We start from the raw sequence: 17,449 nt of genomic DNA on the forward strand, positions 1-17,449 counted from the left end.
GAACCAAGCAAAAAGTGTGAAATGCTGCTAAGCGCTATTAGCAAACAATCACAATCAACAGGTTTAGTGTACTGTATTCGCTGCTCACGATGTGGTCTCCTCTACATTGGGGAGACCCAACGCAGATTGGGAGACCGCTTTGCGGAACATCTTCGTTCAGCCCGCAAGCGTGACCCCGAGCTCCCGGTCGTCTGTCATTTTGATTCTCCGCTCCATTCCCACTCTGACCTCTCTGTCCTCGGCCTCCTACACTGTTCCAATGAAGCTCAACATAAGCTCAAGGGACAGCACCTCATCTTTCGATTAGGCACTTTACAGCTTTCTGGACTCAACATCGAGTTCAACAATTTCAGGCCATAACCTCCCCGCCCCATTTTTTCGGATGGCAGCTGTTGCTGATGATTCTGCTATTCCCATTTACACCTCCTCTAGACCCATCATCTGTTTCTTTAGTTGTCCCATTACCATCTTCTTTCGCCTCTCACCATCATTGAACCAAGCAAAAAGTGTGAAATGCTGCTAAGCGCTATTAGCAAACAATCACAATGTTTTGCCATTTAATCTCTCCTGCCTTCCACCCTATCACAGACCTTCCCTTTTGTTCTTTTATCGCCCCCCCCCCCTTTCCCTGCCTCTGCACTTGCTTAAAAACTGCTACCTCTCTAACTTTTTCCAGTTCTGACAAAAGGTCATCGAGCTGAAACATTGGGCTGGATTTTATCAATGGGGACGCATTAGGGGCGGGACTGCTGGTTGTTGGGTTTCAGTCCCGCCCCCAACGACGTCTGGCCATCCCACGCTATTTTCCCTTGATTGACCTTGTTACGCCTGCCCTGTGGGCTTAGCAGGCCAATTAAGGGAAAGCCAGTGACAGAGGACGTCAGCGTATGATGTTTCATCTGTCAAAAATTTTTGACAGATGAATTGTCAGCGTTTGACAGCTTTGAGAAGCTGTCACTCAAACACTGACATTCTCTGTTGTTTGGTGAGTTCTTGTACTCAAGGCTCACCAAACCTATTTCCTGAGCAGAAATCAGATGGTTGTTGCATCTGAGAATGCAGCAGCCATTCTGTCATCTCTGCCGTGGAGATGCCGGAGCCTCCGGATCCCCAACGATTGAAGCCTGTAGGAAGAAACAAAGGTAAGGAAACTTTTTCCAATACTTTACACTCACCTCCCATACTTACCTCTCCACACTTGCACCCATCACTCACCTCCACAGCGGACTTTTCGACCCCTCTCACCCCCGCAGACCCACTGCTCGCCTCGCTGACCCTGGCGAGGTTCGCAGCCATCGGGAAGCCCGCAATTGCTGGTGTAAAATGGGGATAAGCCTCTTAACTGCCTGCTAACTACCTGTTAACGGGCAGTTAATTGGCTGTAATCCCCTTCCCGCCTCGAGGAGACGGGTCCCTGCGCGACTCGGGAACCCGTCTCCCGGGAAGATGGCACGAAGGCGGGTTGGGAGCGGGGTCAGTACCCACTCCCACTTTCTGCCATTTTCCCGGCAGTCCCGCCTCCATACCCGCCTCCCCAGGGCTGGGAAAATCGCCCCATTAACTCTGTTTCTCTCTCCACAGAGGCTGCCTGACCTGCTGAGTATTTCCGGCATTTTCTGTTTTTATTTCAAATTTCCAGCATCCGCAGTATTTTGCTTTTGTTTCAATTAACAGGTTAAAGTCCGTGTTAAAACAGAAGCCTGAGGAATTTCATATGAACAAATTAAGGCTGATATTGCACATGTCAATTTTACACCAAATTAATTGCAATTTGTTTTAGCATACCTGAGGATATTGGCCTAAAAATAAGAGAAATAAACTGCATTACTGCAGTGCCTTTTGACATGAATCAGTCACTCATGAAAGAAAGACTGATGAAATAATACTGAGCGGCCTACGGGTGGTGCTGTCCAGGGAGAGTATAAATACTCGGGCACGGGCCCAGCTTGCGCAGGACATTCTTAACAAGAACTAGTGAAGGACACAACCAGACCTCCATGTTGTAAAACAGTTGATTAAAGCTTTGTTTAACGCTTAAACCAAGTGCCCTAGTAGTTTTCTTACGTCACCTTTCACATCCTCAGACATCCCAAAGTACTTCGCACCTTTTTTAAGGTGTGACCACTGTTGTTTCATAGGTAAATATGGTAATGAATTTGCGCACAGCAAGGTCCCATGAACAGCGAGTGAGACGAGTGACCAGTTAATCTGCTTCGGGTGGCGTTGGTCAAGAGATCAATGTTGGCCAAGACTCCGGGAGAACTCCCTAGGGATCTTTTACACTGAACCATAAAGGCAGACAGGTCCTCGGGCTCGCGTCTCACTTGAAAGACAATGCAGCGCTCCCTCAGTGCTGCATTTGAAAGTGCCGTGGCTTGGAAAACCTCACCCAGATCAAGCTGTTAAATAAACTGTGGCTTCATTGAAATTTTATTCAACGGGAATCAATAGGAAGTGATTTGGTCCAACGTCGTTCTGCTGTGTCGGGGTGGATAGAAGGGTTTGTCAAACCATTTGTATTCTCTTTAATGGGGGCAAATAGTAAATTGCCCCCTTAACCTGTCCTATTACCACCTCCTCTCGCCTTGACTATCACTTAATGTCTCTCAATGTCTCTTAATCTCTCCTGCTTTCTATCCCATCACTGACCTTCCCTTTTGTTCTTTCATCCCCTCCCCCTTTTCCCAGCCCCTAAACCTGTTCCATTTCCTGCTTTTTTCCAGTTCTGACGAAGGGTCTTCGACCTGAAACGTTGACTCTGTTTCTCTCTCCACGGACGTTGCCCTGGCCTGCTGAGTTTCTCCAGCGTTTTCTGTTGTTATTTCGGATTTCTAGCATCCGCAGTATTTTGCTACCGTATCATCGTAGTCAATGGTGTTGTTCATTCAGGTTGTTTATTAAGAATAAGGTCCATTGGAAAGGAAGTGATTATAACTGAATGATGTGGAATGAGGGTGGATGCCAAGAGGAGGATTAGTCTATTGGAACTATAGAGGGGGCCATTCCTCTCCTTGTTGTATTTATTGAAAGGACAAAGGCTTGCACCCATTTTGCTCGAGGGACTAAAGTGCAACACAGAATTCTTCCCCAACTATAGTGGGATGACAGTAAGGGGGAAAAATTGGGTTGCTTTGTGCCTCCCGTTTGCGCCCCTAGCGAATGGGCGCGGCGCCGCTAACGCCTCCCGTGAAATCCAGCAGGAGGTTAGCGACGGCAGTAGCCGGTAGCGCCCTGCGGCACCGCGCCTCCGCCGATGACGTAAACTTCAGTCGCGCCCCCTTACCTACTGCCGGACGCTGTGTCCGACAGGGTCAGAGTGCCGTGTTTGCGGCCGAGGCATCGCAAATTAAAGGGCAGGTGCCGGGTGGCCTTTTTTTTTGGGGCCACCTGCCAGCACCTGCCCCCTCTCACCTCCTCCTGCGGGGTGCTGGCCGCAATCGGACTGTTTTCCCGGCACCCCGGTGGTCCAGCAGGCGTGCTGCGCTAGGCCCCTCACCTTTAATCAGGGGCGGGAGGTCTGTAATACCGCAGCGCTACGTGCTGACACACGTGGCGCTGTTGCATGGCAACATAAAGACCCAACACTTCATCACTGACCCAACATCTCATCACTGACCCAACACCTCATCACTGACCCAACACCTCATCACTGACCCAACACCTCATCACTGACCCAACAGCAGAGGTCCCCGGCTTCGACCTCCCTCGAAGACAGTGGGCAGCGCTCAACTGAATCCACACAGGCCATGGACGATGCGGCCTCCTACTCCACAAGTAGACGATGAGGGAACGACCCGAAGTGTGACTGTGGCCATGAGTCCCAGACCACAGGACACATCACGTCAACCTGCCCACTGAGATCTGTTCCTGGAGGCGCCTCATTTCTCCACTCGGCATCTCAGGAGGCCGTCGAATGGAGAGCCAAACGAGACATCCCATTATAAGCTTTGCCCGTCATACGAAACAACATTGGCTGTGAAGCGCTTTGGGACATTCTGAGGTTGTGAAAGGCACTACTGAAATGCAAGTCTTTCTTTCTTTGATTCTTTCCATATATCCTCATTGTGTTAAAATTAAGACTCACTGTATCACCTGCCACTCTAATTCTTTATTAAGACCTCAAACTGTGGACCCTTTTCCATCCTTCAGCCTTTATACCCCGAGTTTAGTGTCGGCTGACCACTAAATCTTTGTCTACTTTGTCTTTTTCAATAGATCAATAGTTTTGTGGTTATTAAGGGAATCAAGGGATATGGGGATAGTGCAGGAAGGTGGAGTTGAGGTCGAAGATCAGCCATGATCTTATGGAATGGCAGAGCAGGCTTGAGGGGCCGAATGGCCTACTCCTGCACCTATTCCTTATGTTCTTATGTTCTCTTTTACTGGTGTTGTGTATTGTGGGCCCCAACCTTTCACCTCAGCTTCTCAACATAAAGAAAGCGCTCGGTATGTTGAAATTGCATATAATGGGGTGAAGAGAACGGAGTTATCGATTGGAAAACTAAGCTTAGGCAGGCGATGCAGTACCGAGGGAGTGCTGCACTGTCGGAGGTGCCGTCTTTTGGCTGAGAGGTTAAACCGAGGCCCCGTCTGCTCTCTCGGGTGGACGTAAAAGACCCCACGGCATTATTTCAATACTTTAGTCCTCAATCAACGTCACTAAAACAGATGATCTGGTCATTATCACATTGCTGATTGTGGAAGCTTGCTGTGCACAAATTGGCTGCCGTGTTTCCTATATTACAACAGTGACTTCAAACGTCTCCATCCTCCTTAATCTCCTGTCGGATAACTCGGCCAAATCTCTATTATCCCAGCAATTAAATCAATTTTCACAACCACATTTCCCAGCTGTCCATTTTGCCAACATTTAAATCTGTCCCCAGGGCCCACTCTTGCATCTGTCAGCTATTCTACTATTTAAATGCTGCTCCATTGCCTAGTATCCAGGATTGACCCATGTGCAGAGGTGGTGCCATAGTATTTCCAGCATTTTCTGTTTTTATTTTGGTGCCATCTCTACACCAGCCCAGCAGTCAAATCTATCTATAAACAGAATTTTATTCCATAATTACTTCAAAATATATCAGCAGCCAGCATGGTACAAAATGGTTCCAGAAAGTGAGTTCATTTGGCAGTCTTTCTAATTGTAACACAGTGCTTCCTCTGTCAAATCTCTCTTGGGGGAGGAAATTGAGATGCTTATGATGCTGCAATATGTAAATTCAGAGCAGTCTTGCTCACTGGCTCTTTGTCCAGCGGCCAAAATCTCAGCCAAACGTCTTGCTGGAGGGCCAATCTCCAGACCATGGCAACATGCGCTGCTACAGAGTGAGAGGGCACGGTCAGCCCTAGTGATTTCCCCACCTGGTGGTCATGGCACTGTTGCCGGGCAGAGGCCAGGCATTCCCCCACTGGAAAACTATAGGGTTGACAGCTCTATTTTAGTAAAAGAAGGAAAGACTTGCGTTCCTATAGCGCCTTTCATGACCACAGGACGTCCCAAAGTGCAGTTACAGCCAATGAAGTACTTTTTGAAGTGTGGTCACTGTTATAATGTGGGAAACACAGCAGCCAAAAATTGCACACAGCAAGCTCCCACAAACAGCAATGGGATAATGACTAAATCATCTGTTTTTGTGATGTTAATTTGAGGGATAAATATTGGCCCGGACAGAACTCCCCTGCTCTTCTTCGAAATAGTGCCGCGGGATCTTTTACTTCCACCTGAGAGGGCAGAGGGGGCCTCATTTTAATGTCTTAACTGAAAGACGGCACCTCTGACAGTGCAGCACTCCCTCGGCACTGCGCTGCCAGCCTAGATTTTTGTGCTCAAGTCTCTGGAGTGGGACCTGAACCCACAACCTTCTGACTGTAGAGGCAAGTGTGCTCCCAACTGACACACAAATAGAGTGCTTACTATCGGGTCAATAATTCTATAATAGGGTGCATACTATAGGCAGAACGAGAAGGAGTCAGAATGAAAAAAAAATTAGATAGAAGTTAGCTCAGTAAAATTGAAATTAATGTTCATAATTTAAAATTATTAACTAATAATTGTAAATTACACTTTTCCTGCACTGTAGAGTCATTGATGGAGTTCTCATACATTTCCCCACAGGAATGAGCTAGGCTGAGTTGGAATTACTCTTGACTCTGAATTTAGAAGGTTGTGAGTTAAGTCCCACATTTAGGATTTGAGCACATAATCCAGGCTGACAGGACAGTACTGAGGGAGGGCTGTATTGTCAGAGACGGCAGCGCTTGGAGGAGACAGCAGAGCCTCATCTGCCTGTTCGCATTGGATGGAAGTGAATCCTATGACACTGTGAAGGAGAACAGGGGAGTCCTCCCAGTGGCTCAGTCAACATTCTTCCCTCCACCAACACCACCATAAGGGACAACTGGTCATTCATCTCATTTGTGGGATCTTGCTGTGTGCAAATTGGCCACCGCATTTGCCAAAGTAATAGCGATGATTATACTTCCGAAGCAATTATTTTGTTGTGAAGTGCTTTGGGGTGTCCTGAGGATGTAAATGATTCCATATGAATGCAAGTTCTTGCCTTGTAATTTTAATCGCTCTGCCATTGGTGGCCGTGCCTTTAGCTGCCTGGGCCCTAAGCTCTGGAATTCCCTCCCTAAACCTCTTCGTCTCGCTACCTCTCTCTCTCCTCCTTTAAAGTTGCTCCTTAAAACCTACCTCTCTGACCAAGCTTTTGGTCATCTGCCCCAATATCTTCTTATGTGGCTTGGTGTCAAATTTTGTTTTATAACGCTTTTGTGAAGCATCTTGGGGCATTTTGTTGTGTTATAGGCGCTATATAAATGCAATTTATGGTGGTATGAGTTCAAACTCAATAAAGTTCAAAATTTTGGCAGGAAAAATCGTAGAGCAAGTTATTATCGTAATGGCAAGAAACTGGAAAGTACTGAAGTACAAAGGGATCTGGGGGTCCTGGTGCACGAAACTCAAAAGGTTAGTATGCAGGTGCAGCAAGTGATTAAGAAGGCCAATGGAATGTTGGCTTTCATTGCTAGGGGGATAGAATATAAAAATAGGGAGGTATTGCTTCAGTTGTACAAGGTATTGGTGAGACCGCACCTGGAATACTGCATACAGTTTTGGTGTCCATACTTAAGAAAAGACATACTTGCTCTCGAGTCAGTACAAAGAAGGTTCACTCAGTTAATCCCGGGGATGAGGGGATGGACATATGAGGAGAGGTTGAGTAGATTGGGACTCTAGTCATTGGAGTTCAGAAGAATGAGAGGCGATCTTATTGAAACATATAAGATTGTGAAGGGGTTGGATTGGGTGGATGCGGGGAGGATTTTCCCGATGATGGCTGAAACTAGAACTAGGGGGCATAGTCTTAGAATAAGGGGCTGCTCTTTCAAAACTGAGATGAGGAGGAACTACTTCACTCAGAGGGTGGTAGGTCCATGGAATATGCTGCCCCAAAAAGCTGTAGAAGCTACATCATTACATAAATTTAAAACAGAAATAGACAGTTTCCTAGAAGTAAAGGGAATTAAGGGTTACGGGGAGCGGGCAGGAATTTGGACATGAGTCTAGGTTCGGATCGGACATGGCCCTGTGGGTAGCGGAGCGGGCCCAGGGGCCATGTAGCCTGATCCTGCTCCTATTTCATGTGTCTAATTCTGTTAGATTCAGGAGATGGTTCTGTGATAGTAGATTGGCGGTTAGGATCAGATGAGCCATGATCTTATTGAATGGCGGAGCAGGTTCGAGGGGCCGATTGGCCTACTCCTGCTCCTATTTCTTATGTTCTTATGTTCTTATTGGCAGCAGTCACTCCAATAAAGAAATAAAGGCACCATGATAAAGTTTATCAAATCAACACTTACTTGTAAAAACAACGATTAACACTGCTGAACGAATGCCAGGGTCAAAATTGCGCAAATTGGCAATACTAAAAAGTCATAGGGCATAGTGAAGGGTCCCTGGGTTGGTTCATGGGTTATGCAGGGCTAAGGGGTGGGGGGGGGGGGGTGAGGGGAGCGACATTAGGGTAGCTGGCGAGCTTATTGTATTTTTCTAGCTATTCCTCTGGTTTCTATCATTTCAATTGGCTTACTTCAGCTGAGTTGCCCTGATTTATCTGCAGGTACTGAAATGTTTCACTGTAAGTTGCGATTGTTAGGAGTGCTCATTAAGGTAAGTTCAGAGACGTACTTGGCCTGGAAATGGCTTTCATCATAATCTGGAATGCGTCGATTGCCATAATCTCCATACATCGCTGTCACGGATTGGGATCCTGCAAAGTAAATGAATAAACCTTAATATTTCCTGGTAGACAGGAGGTGCAAGAATAGCACAGGCGTCTGGGTATGAGAAGGGGGTTGGGTAAGGCAAGAGAGGATTGGGTAGGGAGAAGACAAGAAAGTGTTAAGGACAAAAGCACATGCATTTATACATCAGACTGAGACTGTTTACTAGTGACAGTGGGTAAATATGGTATTGGAGTAAATATTGCAGGTAAATATGGGTTTTGGGGGATGGGTGAAGACATCATTTAATTAATCTTATGTTGACTTATTAAAGAACTACTTCAGAAAGCCCAGAACAACATATAAACGTATACTTTTCAAGTCACAGTTAGTGACTTTGTTTCTGACCAACATACATAACTGAATGGCTGGGTAATGTAGAAACTGGCCAGCGAGCAAATGTACATCACTGGCCTACACATCGTAGAATCGTACGGAACAGAAGGAGGCCATTTGGCCCATCGTGCCCCTGCCGGCTCTCTGAAAGAGGTCTCCAATTGGTCCCACTCCCCTGATCGTTCCCCATAGCCTTGCAAATTTTTGCTTTTCATTTAGCCCATTGGTCCTGGTACCCAGCCTCCCCCCTTCCCCCCTCCCGCCCCACACCCTTTGACATGAATCAGTCATTCATGAAAGAAAGACTTATGAAATAATACTGAGTGGCCTGCGGGTGGCGCTGTCCAGGGAGAGTATAAATACTCGGGCACGGGCCCAGCTTGCGCAGGACATTCTTAACAGGAACTAGTGAAGGACACAACTAGACCTCCATGTTGTAAAACAGTTGATTAAAGCTTTGTTTAACGCTTCGACCAAGTGCCGAGTAGTGTTCTTACGTCACCCCACATACACCCTTTCTGGCCAATGAGATTTTAGGGGATCACACAGATGCATAAGCACCACAAGGCTAGGCAACCAAAACTGGATGAAAGCAAGACCCAAAGGTCTATTACATATTACAATAGTATTTCCAGCACAGAAACAGGCCTTTCGGCCCAACGGGTCTATGCCAGTGTTTATTTGAATGACTTTTGTGATGGTTTTATTGTTCTTCATTACGGGGCTACGAGGCTGAGGGGAGATTTAATTGAGGTGTTAAAAATTATGAGGGGCCTAGATAGAGTGGATAGGAAAGAGGTCTCACCCTTCCTCCTCAAACCCACTCCAAGCAGCACCATTTTTGTCCTTAGTTTGGGGCAGCACTGCTCGAAGTTGTCAGAAGTGGCAGTGCATTAGTCCCATCAGTAGTGAGCTTTAAACTGGTCTTAAAGAGGTCCACTTGCCACTGCTCTCCAGGGACTGCTGAGGTGACCCTTGGAGCTGCGTGAGCAACAGCAAAGTAAGTGGAAAATCTGGTTTGGGGATCATCTTATCCTGGGATCACCAATGGATGGGTTCTTAGGCTCTGACCTGAAACTAACCCCTGACAAGAAAAGAAATATCTCAGCTCCTGGTCAGAATCGGGCTCTGAGTCACACTCTGCATACTATGATGCACTAGTGACACAGTGAATGCAGGTCGTCCTGCCGATGTTATTCTGGCCTCTGGTGTTCCTGTTACCTTCAGAGGAGCCGGATGTGCTGGGTTTTTTTTTTCTCCAGGAAACTGCAGCAGCCTGAGGGGTCAACCTTGCCTCAGTGGGTAGCACTCTCGCCCCCCCGCTAGGTCAGAATGGTTGTGGGTTCAAGTCCCCCCTCCATGAGACTTGAGCACAAGATCTAGACTGGCACTCCAATGCGTTACTGAGGGAGTGCCGCACTGTTGGATGGTGAAGGACCTCTCTTTAGGTGGGTCTCAGTGCCTCAGTAGGCAGCAGACCCACATCATTTACCTTACAGACCTCGGACAGGCAGATTTTCTCAATCAGGAAGAGAAATAGGGCAGGATTTTCATTGGGCTGTGGAGTCGGGATTGGAGGCGTGTGGGGGGTTAAAATCCCGAAATCGGGGGGGCACGAACCCATCCCGCCCCCAGCCCGCCTCCATGCGACTTTCAAAGGAGGCGGGTACCCGCCCCGCACGGGGACCCGCCTCCCCGAGGCAGGAAGGGGATTAGTGCCAATTAACTGCCTGTTAACAGGTAGTTAACAGACAGTTTTTAGCCTAATCCCTATTTTTAATGTTGAAGTGTGGGATTCCCGACGGCTCCAAACCACGCCAAGTTAGAGGAGGCGGACCGTAGGGATGAAGGGCTTGGAGGGGTCGAGATGTCCGGTGTTCAGGTGACTGATGTGTGCATGAGTGCAAAGGTAAGTGTGTTTGGTGTGTGTAAAGTGTTTAAATACGTTTTACTTACATGTACTTACCTTTACAGCCTTCCTTCCTTCAGGTCTCAGGAGTCCCTCATCTCACCGGCACAGAAAGCAGAATGGCCACGATCTGTCAAAAGTTGCAGCATTCAGCTTTCTGTTCCGGAGAGATCTCTAAATCATCCTGAGAGGAAGGAATTAACTTGGAGTACAGATTGTCAGTGTTTGACAGTTTCAACCAGCTGTGAAACGCTGATATTTCATCTGTCAAAAGGTCTTGACAGATGAAATGTCAATCTGTGATGTCACCTGTTGCCAGGTGGTCCTTAATTGGCCTGCTGAGCCCGCTAGGCGGGCTCAACAAGGTCAATCAAGTCAAAATCGGTGGGTTGGCTACAACTTGATGGAGGCGGGACTACAACCCCGAAAGTTGTAGTCCCGCCTCCTGCCCGCCACCTCAATGAAAATCCAACCCATAGAGCCCAATCATCTGACATCCACCTTGCATTCAATGTTCCCTTTAAGCTGCATGGCCGCAAATTGCTATGGAGCAGCCGGATCACCGGCTTTTATCCGTAAATGTGATCACGAAGCTGTCGAATTGTCGCAAAAACCTGACTGGTTCACTAATGTCCTTTTAGGGACGGGAGCCTGCCGCCCTTGCGTGACCTGGCCTACATCTGACCTGTGTCCCACACCAACGGGGATGACACTTAACTGCTTTCTGATGTGGCCTAGCGAGCCACTCAGTTGTATCAAACCTACAGCGGTTCAAGAAGAAGGCAATTAGCAATGGGCAATGCCAACATCAGAGAATGGGAGAAGACACCTGTCATGAATCTTATCATGACTCATGAAGTAACACTGGGCGGCCAGCTGGTGGCGCCGTCCAAGGAGTATAAATACTCGGGCGTGGGCCCAGCTTGCTCAGGATGTTTCTGTAACCAGGGACTAGTGATGTAACTAGAATCTCCTGGTTGTGAAACAGTTGATTAAAGCCTTGTTTTATACGCAAACCAAGAGCTCAGTAGTCTTTTTACATCAACACCTTCACGAGAGGAGGGGAGAAATTGGCACTTATGCACCTATAGTGCAGTAAAAGCCGCACGGCCCAAATAAACATTCGAGGGAACATTTTTTGGGGGTTCCAAGTGAAGAAATAGATTCAGAGATTTCTTTTTTAATACGCTGTTAGGACATGCACTACTCGACAGAAAATAGAGATGGAAGCAGAATCCATAACAGCCTTTAAAAGAAAAAGGGGTAAATAATTTGAAAAGAGAAAAAAGTGTTGAAAGGAGTTTGGAAAGGGCAGGAAAATGCCTATCGGACTTTGAGAGCTGGTGCTATAAAGTTCGAGAGCTGATTGAGGCTTGAGGCAAATGGCAACCTACTCCCACGCGCACACACTCAAACTACCGCCTCTGTTTTCCCATTGCAAGTTTAAATATTTAATCACTTAAATCATTGCAGAAAAACTGAGTCAGCTTAAGGTACAGTGTTGGCATGGTAATATACACCTCAAAATATTTGGTCATGATTCGCCATAGAGGAGGCTGTTAAAAATGCATCAACACAGAGATAAATATCTGAAGTATGTACTGATAAGGTTCATTCCGCAAGCAACATGATAGTTGCATCAATGAACTCGTGATGACCTTCAATCTGGCTGTGCAGCAGCAGATGTTCTGTGTTTACCGGGAAACGGAGCCTCCCTTTGGTGTCAGCCTTGGCTCAGTAGAACTCTCGCCTCGGAGTCAGATTGTTGTGGGTTTTTATTGAGTTGCATGCAACAATTAATAATATTTTTGTGTTTCAAATCCCATTGTATATCTCACCACAAGGCTCCATTGTAGAGTGTGTTCTACTGAGTGCTGCTAATGTACAATGAGTTTCTCAGTTCGAATATTGTACCGCGCCATGATGTTAAGAAGTAAGTCTCTTTGTATTACAGACTGTTCAGGCAAAATAAAGAAAGAAGGAACTTGCACGACTAATAGTACATTACGCTGTTGTAATGTAGGAAACGTGACAGCCAATTTTCTCACAGCACGGTCCCACAAACAGCAATGAGATAATGACCAGATAATCTTTTCGAGGGATAAATATTGGCCAAGGCACTGGGGAGAACTCCCCTGCTCTTCTTCGAAATAGTGCCATGGGATCTTTTACATCCACCCGAGAAGGCAGACGGGGCCTCGGTTTAATGTCTCAGCCGGAAGACGGCACCTCCGACAGTGTGGCACTCCCTCAGCACTGCACTGGGAGTGTCAGCCTAGCTTTATGTGCTCAGTCCCTAGAGTGGAACTTGAACCCACAACAATCTGACTCAAGAGGCGCGAGTTCTACTAAGCCAAGGCTGACACCAAAGGGAGGCTCCATTTTCCTTAATGAACCTTATCAGTACATACTTCAGATATTTATCTCTGTGTTGATGCATTTTTAACAGCCTCCTCTATGGCAAAACATGACCAACTATTTTGAGATGTACATTACCATGCCAACACTGTACCTTAAACTGAATGTTTATAGATTAGTGAACCTTTCTCACTTCACTCCAGTAAATCAATTTAAATTGGGCTCCCAGATGATTTACTCAGTGAATAGACCATCTGGTGTGGTGCTGAGTCAGGAAGCTGCCAAGTTTAATCCCTAGCCGAGTTAGCTAGTCTCAATTGGGCCAACAGTGAAGATGCTGCAGTCTGTCTGAGTGATGGTAAACTAAGAAAGTGCAAAGTGACTTTACGCCTGATGGAAAGGGTTAGTGTGGTTTTAGTCATAACTTGCAGATCTCCGGTGCCACTGCTCTTGGTGATGTGAGGGCAGGTTAAAGGGGGCTGCTTGGAGTGTGACAGGAAGTGAGTGTGACCCATTCAGTAAGTGCATGCCATACGCAAGCCTGTTTAATATATACCTAGTCGAGCTCCTGTGGCATTACTCATGGGGAGTCAAGAGCAAACGTGGGCATGGGGTGAAGTGGCATTAGGGGGCAGGGTGTCCAGACGTAATTCAGTCCACCATGTTAACATCATAGGTTCTGTCCTTGTTTTTATATTTCCATTTATAAATTCCTATGTCCACATTTATAATGGAAACAATTGCAGCACCTCTACTGGCGGGAGGGTTTAATTACAGTATGTCAACCTTACATTGGGAGTTACCAATATTTAAAAAAATTAAGTCTTGCATTTCTATAGCGCCTTTCACAACCTTAGGACATCACAAAACACTTTGCAGCCAATGAAGTACTTTTTGAAGTGTAGTCACTGTGGTAATGTAGGAAACGCGGCAGCCAATTTGCGCACAGCAAGCTCCCACAAACGGCAATGAGACAATGGCCAAATAATCTATTTTTGCGATGTTAGTGACATATTGATATTGACATTTGATTTTCTTTGCTACTACCATACGAAAGAAGAAGAAGTGATGTTGATTGGGGGATAAATATTGGCCAGGGCACCGGGGAGAACGCCCCTGCTCTTCTTTGAATAGTGCCGTGGGATCTTTAACATCTACCTGAAAGAGCAGACGGGGCCTCGGTTTAATGTCTCATCCAAAAGATGGAATGTGGACGTAGTAATATATACAGCACTAGAGAAAATTCACAGGAAGTGGACACAGATGTAAGATTTACATAGAGAGTGAAATACCATGCAGTTTCATCAGCAGCTTGTTTTTTGATTGGCTAATTGAAGGTACCATGGATGAGGGGCTTCAGTTATGTGGAGAGATGAGAGAAGCTGAGATTGATCTCCTTAGAGAAGAGAAGGTTAATGAGAGACTTAATAGGTGTGTTCAAAATTATGAAGGGTTTTGATAGTGTAACTAAGGAGAAAAGGTTTCCACTGGCAGGGGGGTCGGTAACCAGAGGACACAGATTTAAAGTAATTGGCAAAAGAACCAGAGAGGAGATAAGGTTTTTTTTCACACTGCGAGTTATGGTTGGGTGTGGTTATTACTGGCAGCTTAACAGTATCTCACCCAAGTAGCCAAGCCTCACGTGTGACCCTACACAGGGTGTGTGTCGTTAGCCAATATGCGCACAGCAAGGTCCCACAAACAGCAATGAAATAAATGACCAGATCATCTGTTTTAGGTGTTGATTGAGGGGAGAACAGCCCCTGCTCCTCCTTTGAATAATGCCATGGGATCTTTTACGTCTACCTTAGAGGGCAGATGGGGTTAACGTCTCATCCGAAAGATGGCCCCTCCGACAGTGCAGCACTCCCTCAGCACTGCACTGGGAGCGTCAGTCTAGTTTATGCTCTCATGTCATAGAAACATAGAAACATAGAAGATAGGAGCAGGAGTAGGCCATTCGGCCCCTCGAGCCTGCTCCGCCATTCAATGAGATCATGGCTGATCATCCAAATTCAGTACCCTGTCCCTGCTTTCTCCCCATATCCCTTGATCCCTTTAGCCTTAAGAAATATATCCAACTCCTTCTTGAATATTGTAAGAGTCATGAAGCGCCACTACAAATATATTTAATGAATTGGCCTCTACGGCCTTCTGTGGTAGAGAATTCCACAGGTTCACCACTCTCTGGGTGAAGAAATTCCTCCTCATCTCTGTCCTAAATGGCTTACCCCTTATCCTTAGACTGTGACCCCTGGTTCTGGACTCCCCGACCATCGGGAACATCCTTCCTGCATCTAGGCTGTCTAGTCCTGTTAGAATTTTATAAGTTTCAATGAGATCCCCTCTCATTCTTCTAAACTCCAGTGAGTATAAGCCCAATCGACCCAATCTCTCCTCATACGTCATTCCTGCCATCCCAGGTATCAGCCTGGTGAATCTTCGCTGCACTCCCTTCATGGCAAGAACATCCTTCCTCAGATAAGGCGACCAAAACTGCACACAATACTCAAGATGTGGTCTCACCAAGGCCCGGTACAACTGCAGCAAGACATCCTTGTTCCTGTACTCAAACCCTCTCGCTACGAAGGCCAACATACCATTTGCCTTCTTAACCGCCTGCTGTACCTGCATGCTTACCTTCAGCGACTGGTGCACAAGGACACCCAGGTCTCATTGCACTCCCCCTTCTCCCAATCTATTGCCATTCAGATAATAATCTGCCTTCCTGTTTTTGACGGCAAAGTGGATAACCTCGCATTTATCCACGTTATATTGCATCTGCCATGCTTCTGCCCAATCACCCAACCTGTCCAAATCATACTGGGGTTTCTCAGCATCCTCCTCACAGCACACACGCCCACCCAGCTTTGTGTCATCTGCAAACTTGGAGATATTACATCTAGTTCCCTCGTCTAGATCATTAATATATATTGTGAATAGCTGGGGTCCACGGACCGATCCCTGCGGTACCCCACTAGTCACTGCCTGCCACTCGGAAAAAGACCCGTTTATTCGAACTCTTTGCTTTCTATCTGCCAACCAGTTCTCTATCCAAGTCAATACCTTGCCCCCAATCCCATGTGCCTTAACTTTACACGCTAATCTCTTATGCGGGACCTTATCGAAAGCCTTTTGGAAGTCCAAATACACCACATCCACTGGTTCTCCCTTATCTATTTTACCAGTTACATCCTCAAATAATTCCAGTAGATTAGTCAAGCACGATTTACCTTTTGTAAATCCATGTTGACTTTGTCCAATCCTGTCACTGTTTTCCAAGTGCTCTGCTATTACATCTTTTATAATGGACTCTAGCATTTTCCCCACTGCCGATGTCAGGCTTACTGGTCTGTAATTCCCCATTTTCTCTCTACCCCCTTTATTGAATAGTGGGGTAACATTAGCTACCCTCCAATCCACGGGAACTGTTCCAGATTCTATCGAATGCTGGAAGATGACCAGCAATGCATCTACTATTTCTAGGGCCACTTCCTTAACTACCCTAGGATGTAGATTATCAGGCCCTGGGGATTTATCCGCCTTCAATCCCATCAATTTCTCTAACACCATTTCCCTACAAATACTGATTTCTTTCAGTTCCTCCCTTTCATCAGGCCCTATGTTCCCCAACATCTCTGGGAGGTTATTTGTGTCCTCCTTTGTGAAGACAGAACCAAAATATGTATTTAATTGGTCTGTCGTTGGAGTGGGCCTTGAACCCACAAACTTTTGGCTCAGAGGCCAGAGTGCTACCCACTGAGGCACGGCTTACATTTACAGCCAGAACACAGCAGTCTCAGAACCCGGGTCCTAGAGGTGAAACACTAGTGTCTAAATCGCCAGGCCATTTGGTTCCTAATTATTCCATTTTAATTGGGGTGTTTGGGTGTGAAACGGCAGGGGTGGAGAGCATGGCTCCAGAGCCAGAAAAGTCAATCCGATGGAAAGGCCTCACCCTGCACCGAGCGCCAACCAGAATTCCATCTATCAATGCAAAGTCACCAACAACCCACTAGAGCAGCGTCTGGTCCGCAGAGCTCACTCATGGCCCTCCGTCATACGGCGCCTGCGCTTAACGGGACCACATTGGGGACAGGGAGGAGAGCTATTGGTGACTGCGCTCAGGGGGAAGGGGGTGGAGAGATTCTAGCAATGCAGGAACTCGCTGATACCAGGGGAGGTGAGGCATTTAAACACAAGGAGGAGAACTTAAAATCTGAGATGTTGGGGAAGAGGGAGTGAGAGCAAGGGTGGTTGGTTGGTGGGTGGGGCATAGTGGGGCGTGAGGATCCGACAGCAGAGATTTGGATGAGCTAAAGTTTAGGGAGGGGGGCTGGCCAGGAGATCATTGGGATATTGGAGACTGGAGGTGACCCAGGCATGTATGAGCTTTTCTGTGGCAGATGGACTGCGATAAGAGCAGAGGCAGATAAGTAACAGAGGAGGTAGAGGTGGAGCTGGGTGCCATCAGTTTACATGTGGAAGCTGACATTACGCCTGAGAATGTGGTGGGTTGTCAAAGGTCACCATGGATGCCCAAAGTGACGG

At 46.8% G+C, this 17,449-nt stretch overlaps 1 protein-coding gene across 1 annotated transcript in view; it reads right to left on the minus strand.

Moving 5' to 3' along the window:
- eps8l3b (EPS8 signaling adaptor L3b) overlaps window positions 1-17,449 on the minus strand; it is a 92,872-nt gene that overhangs the window by 57,855 nt on the left and 17,568 nt on the right. Inside the window, exon 2 of the mRNA XM_086011097.1 lies at window positions 8,201-8,282. Coding sequence (XP_085867223.1) covers window positions 8,201-8,262 — 62 coding nt within the window. The 5' untranslated portion in view covers window positions 8,263-8,282. The remainder of the gene's footprint in view (window positions 1-8,200; window positions 8,283-17,449) is intronic.

This window comes from Somniosus microcephalus, chromosome 18 (genome assembly GCF_052327205.1).
Source record: "Somniosus microcephalus isolate GS21.2 chromosome 18, FLI_Smic_1.0, whole genome shotgun sequence".
NCBI classification, from domain to species: Eukaryota; Metazoa; Chordata; class Chondrichthyes; order Squaliformes; family Somniosidae; genus Somniosus; species Somniosus microcephalus.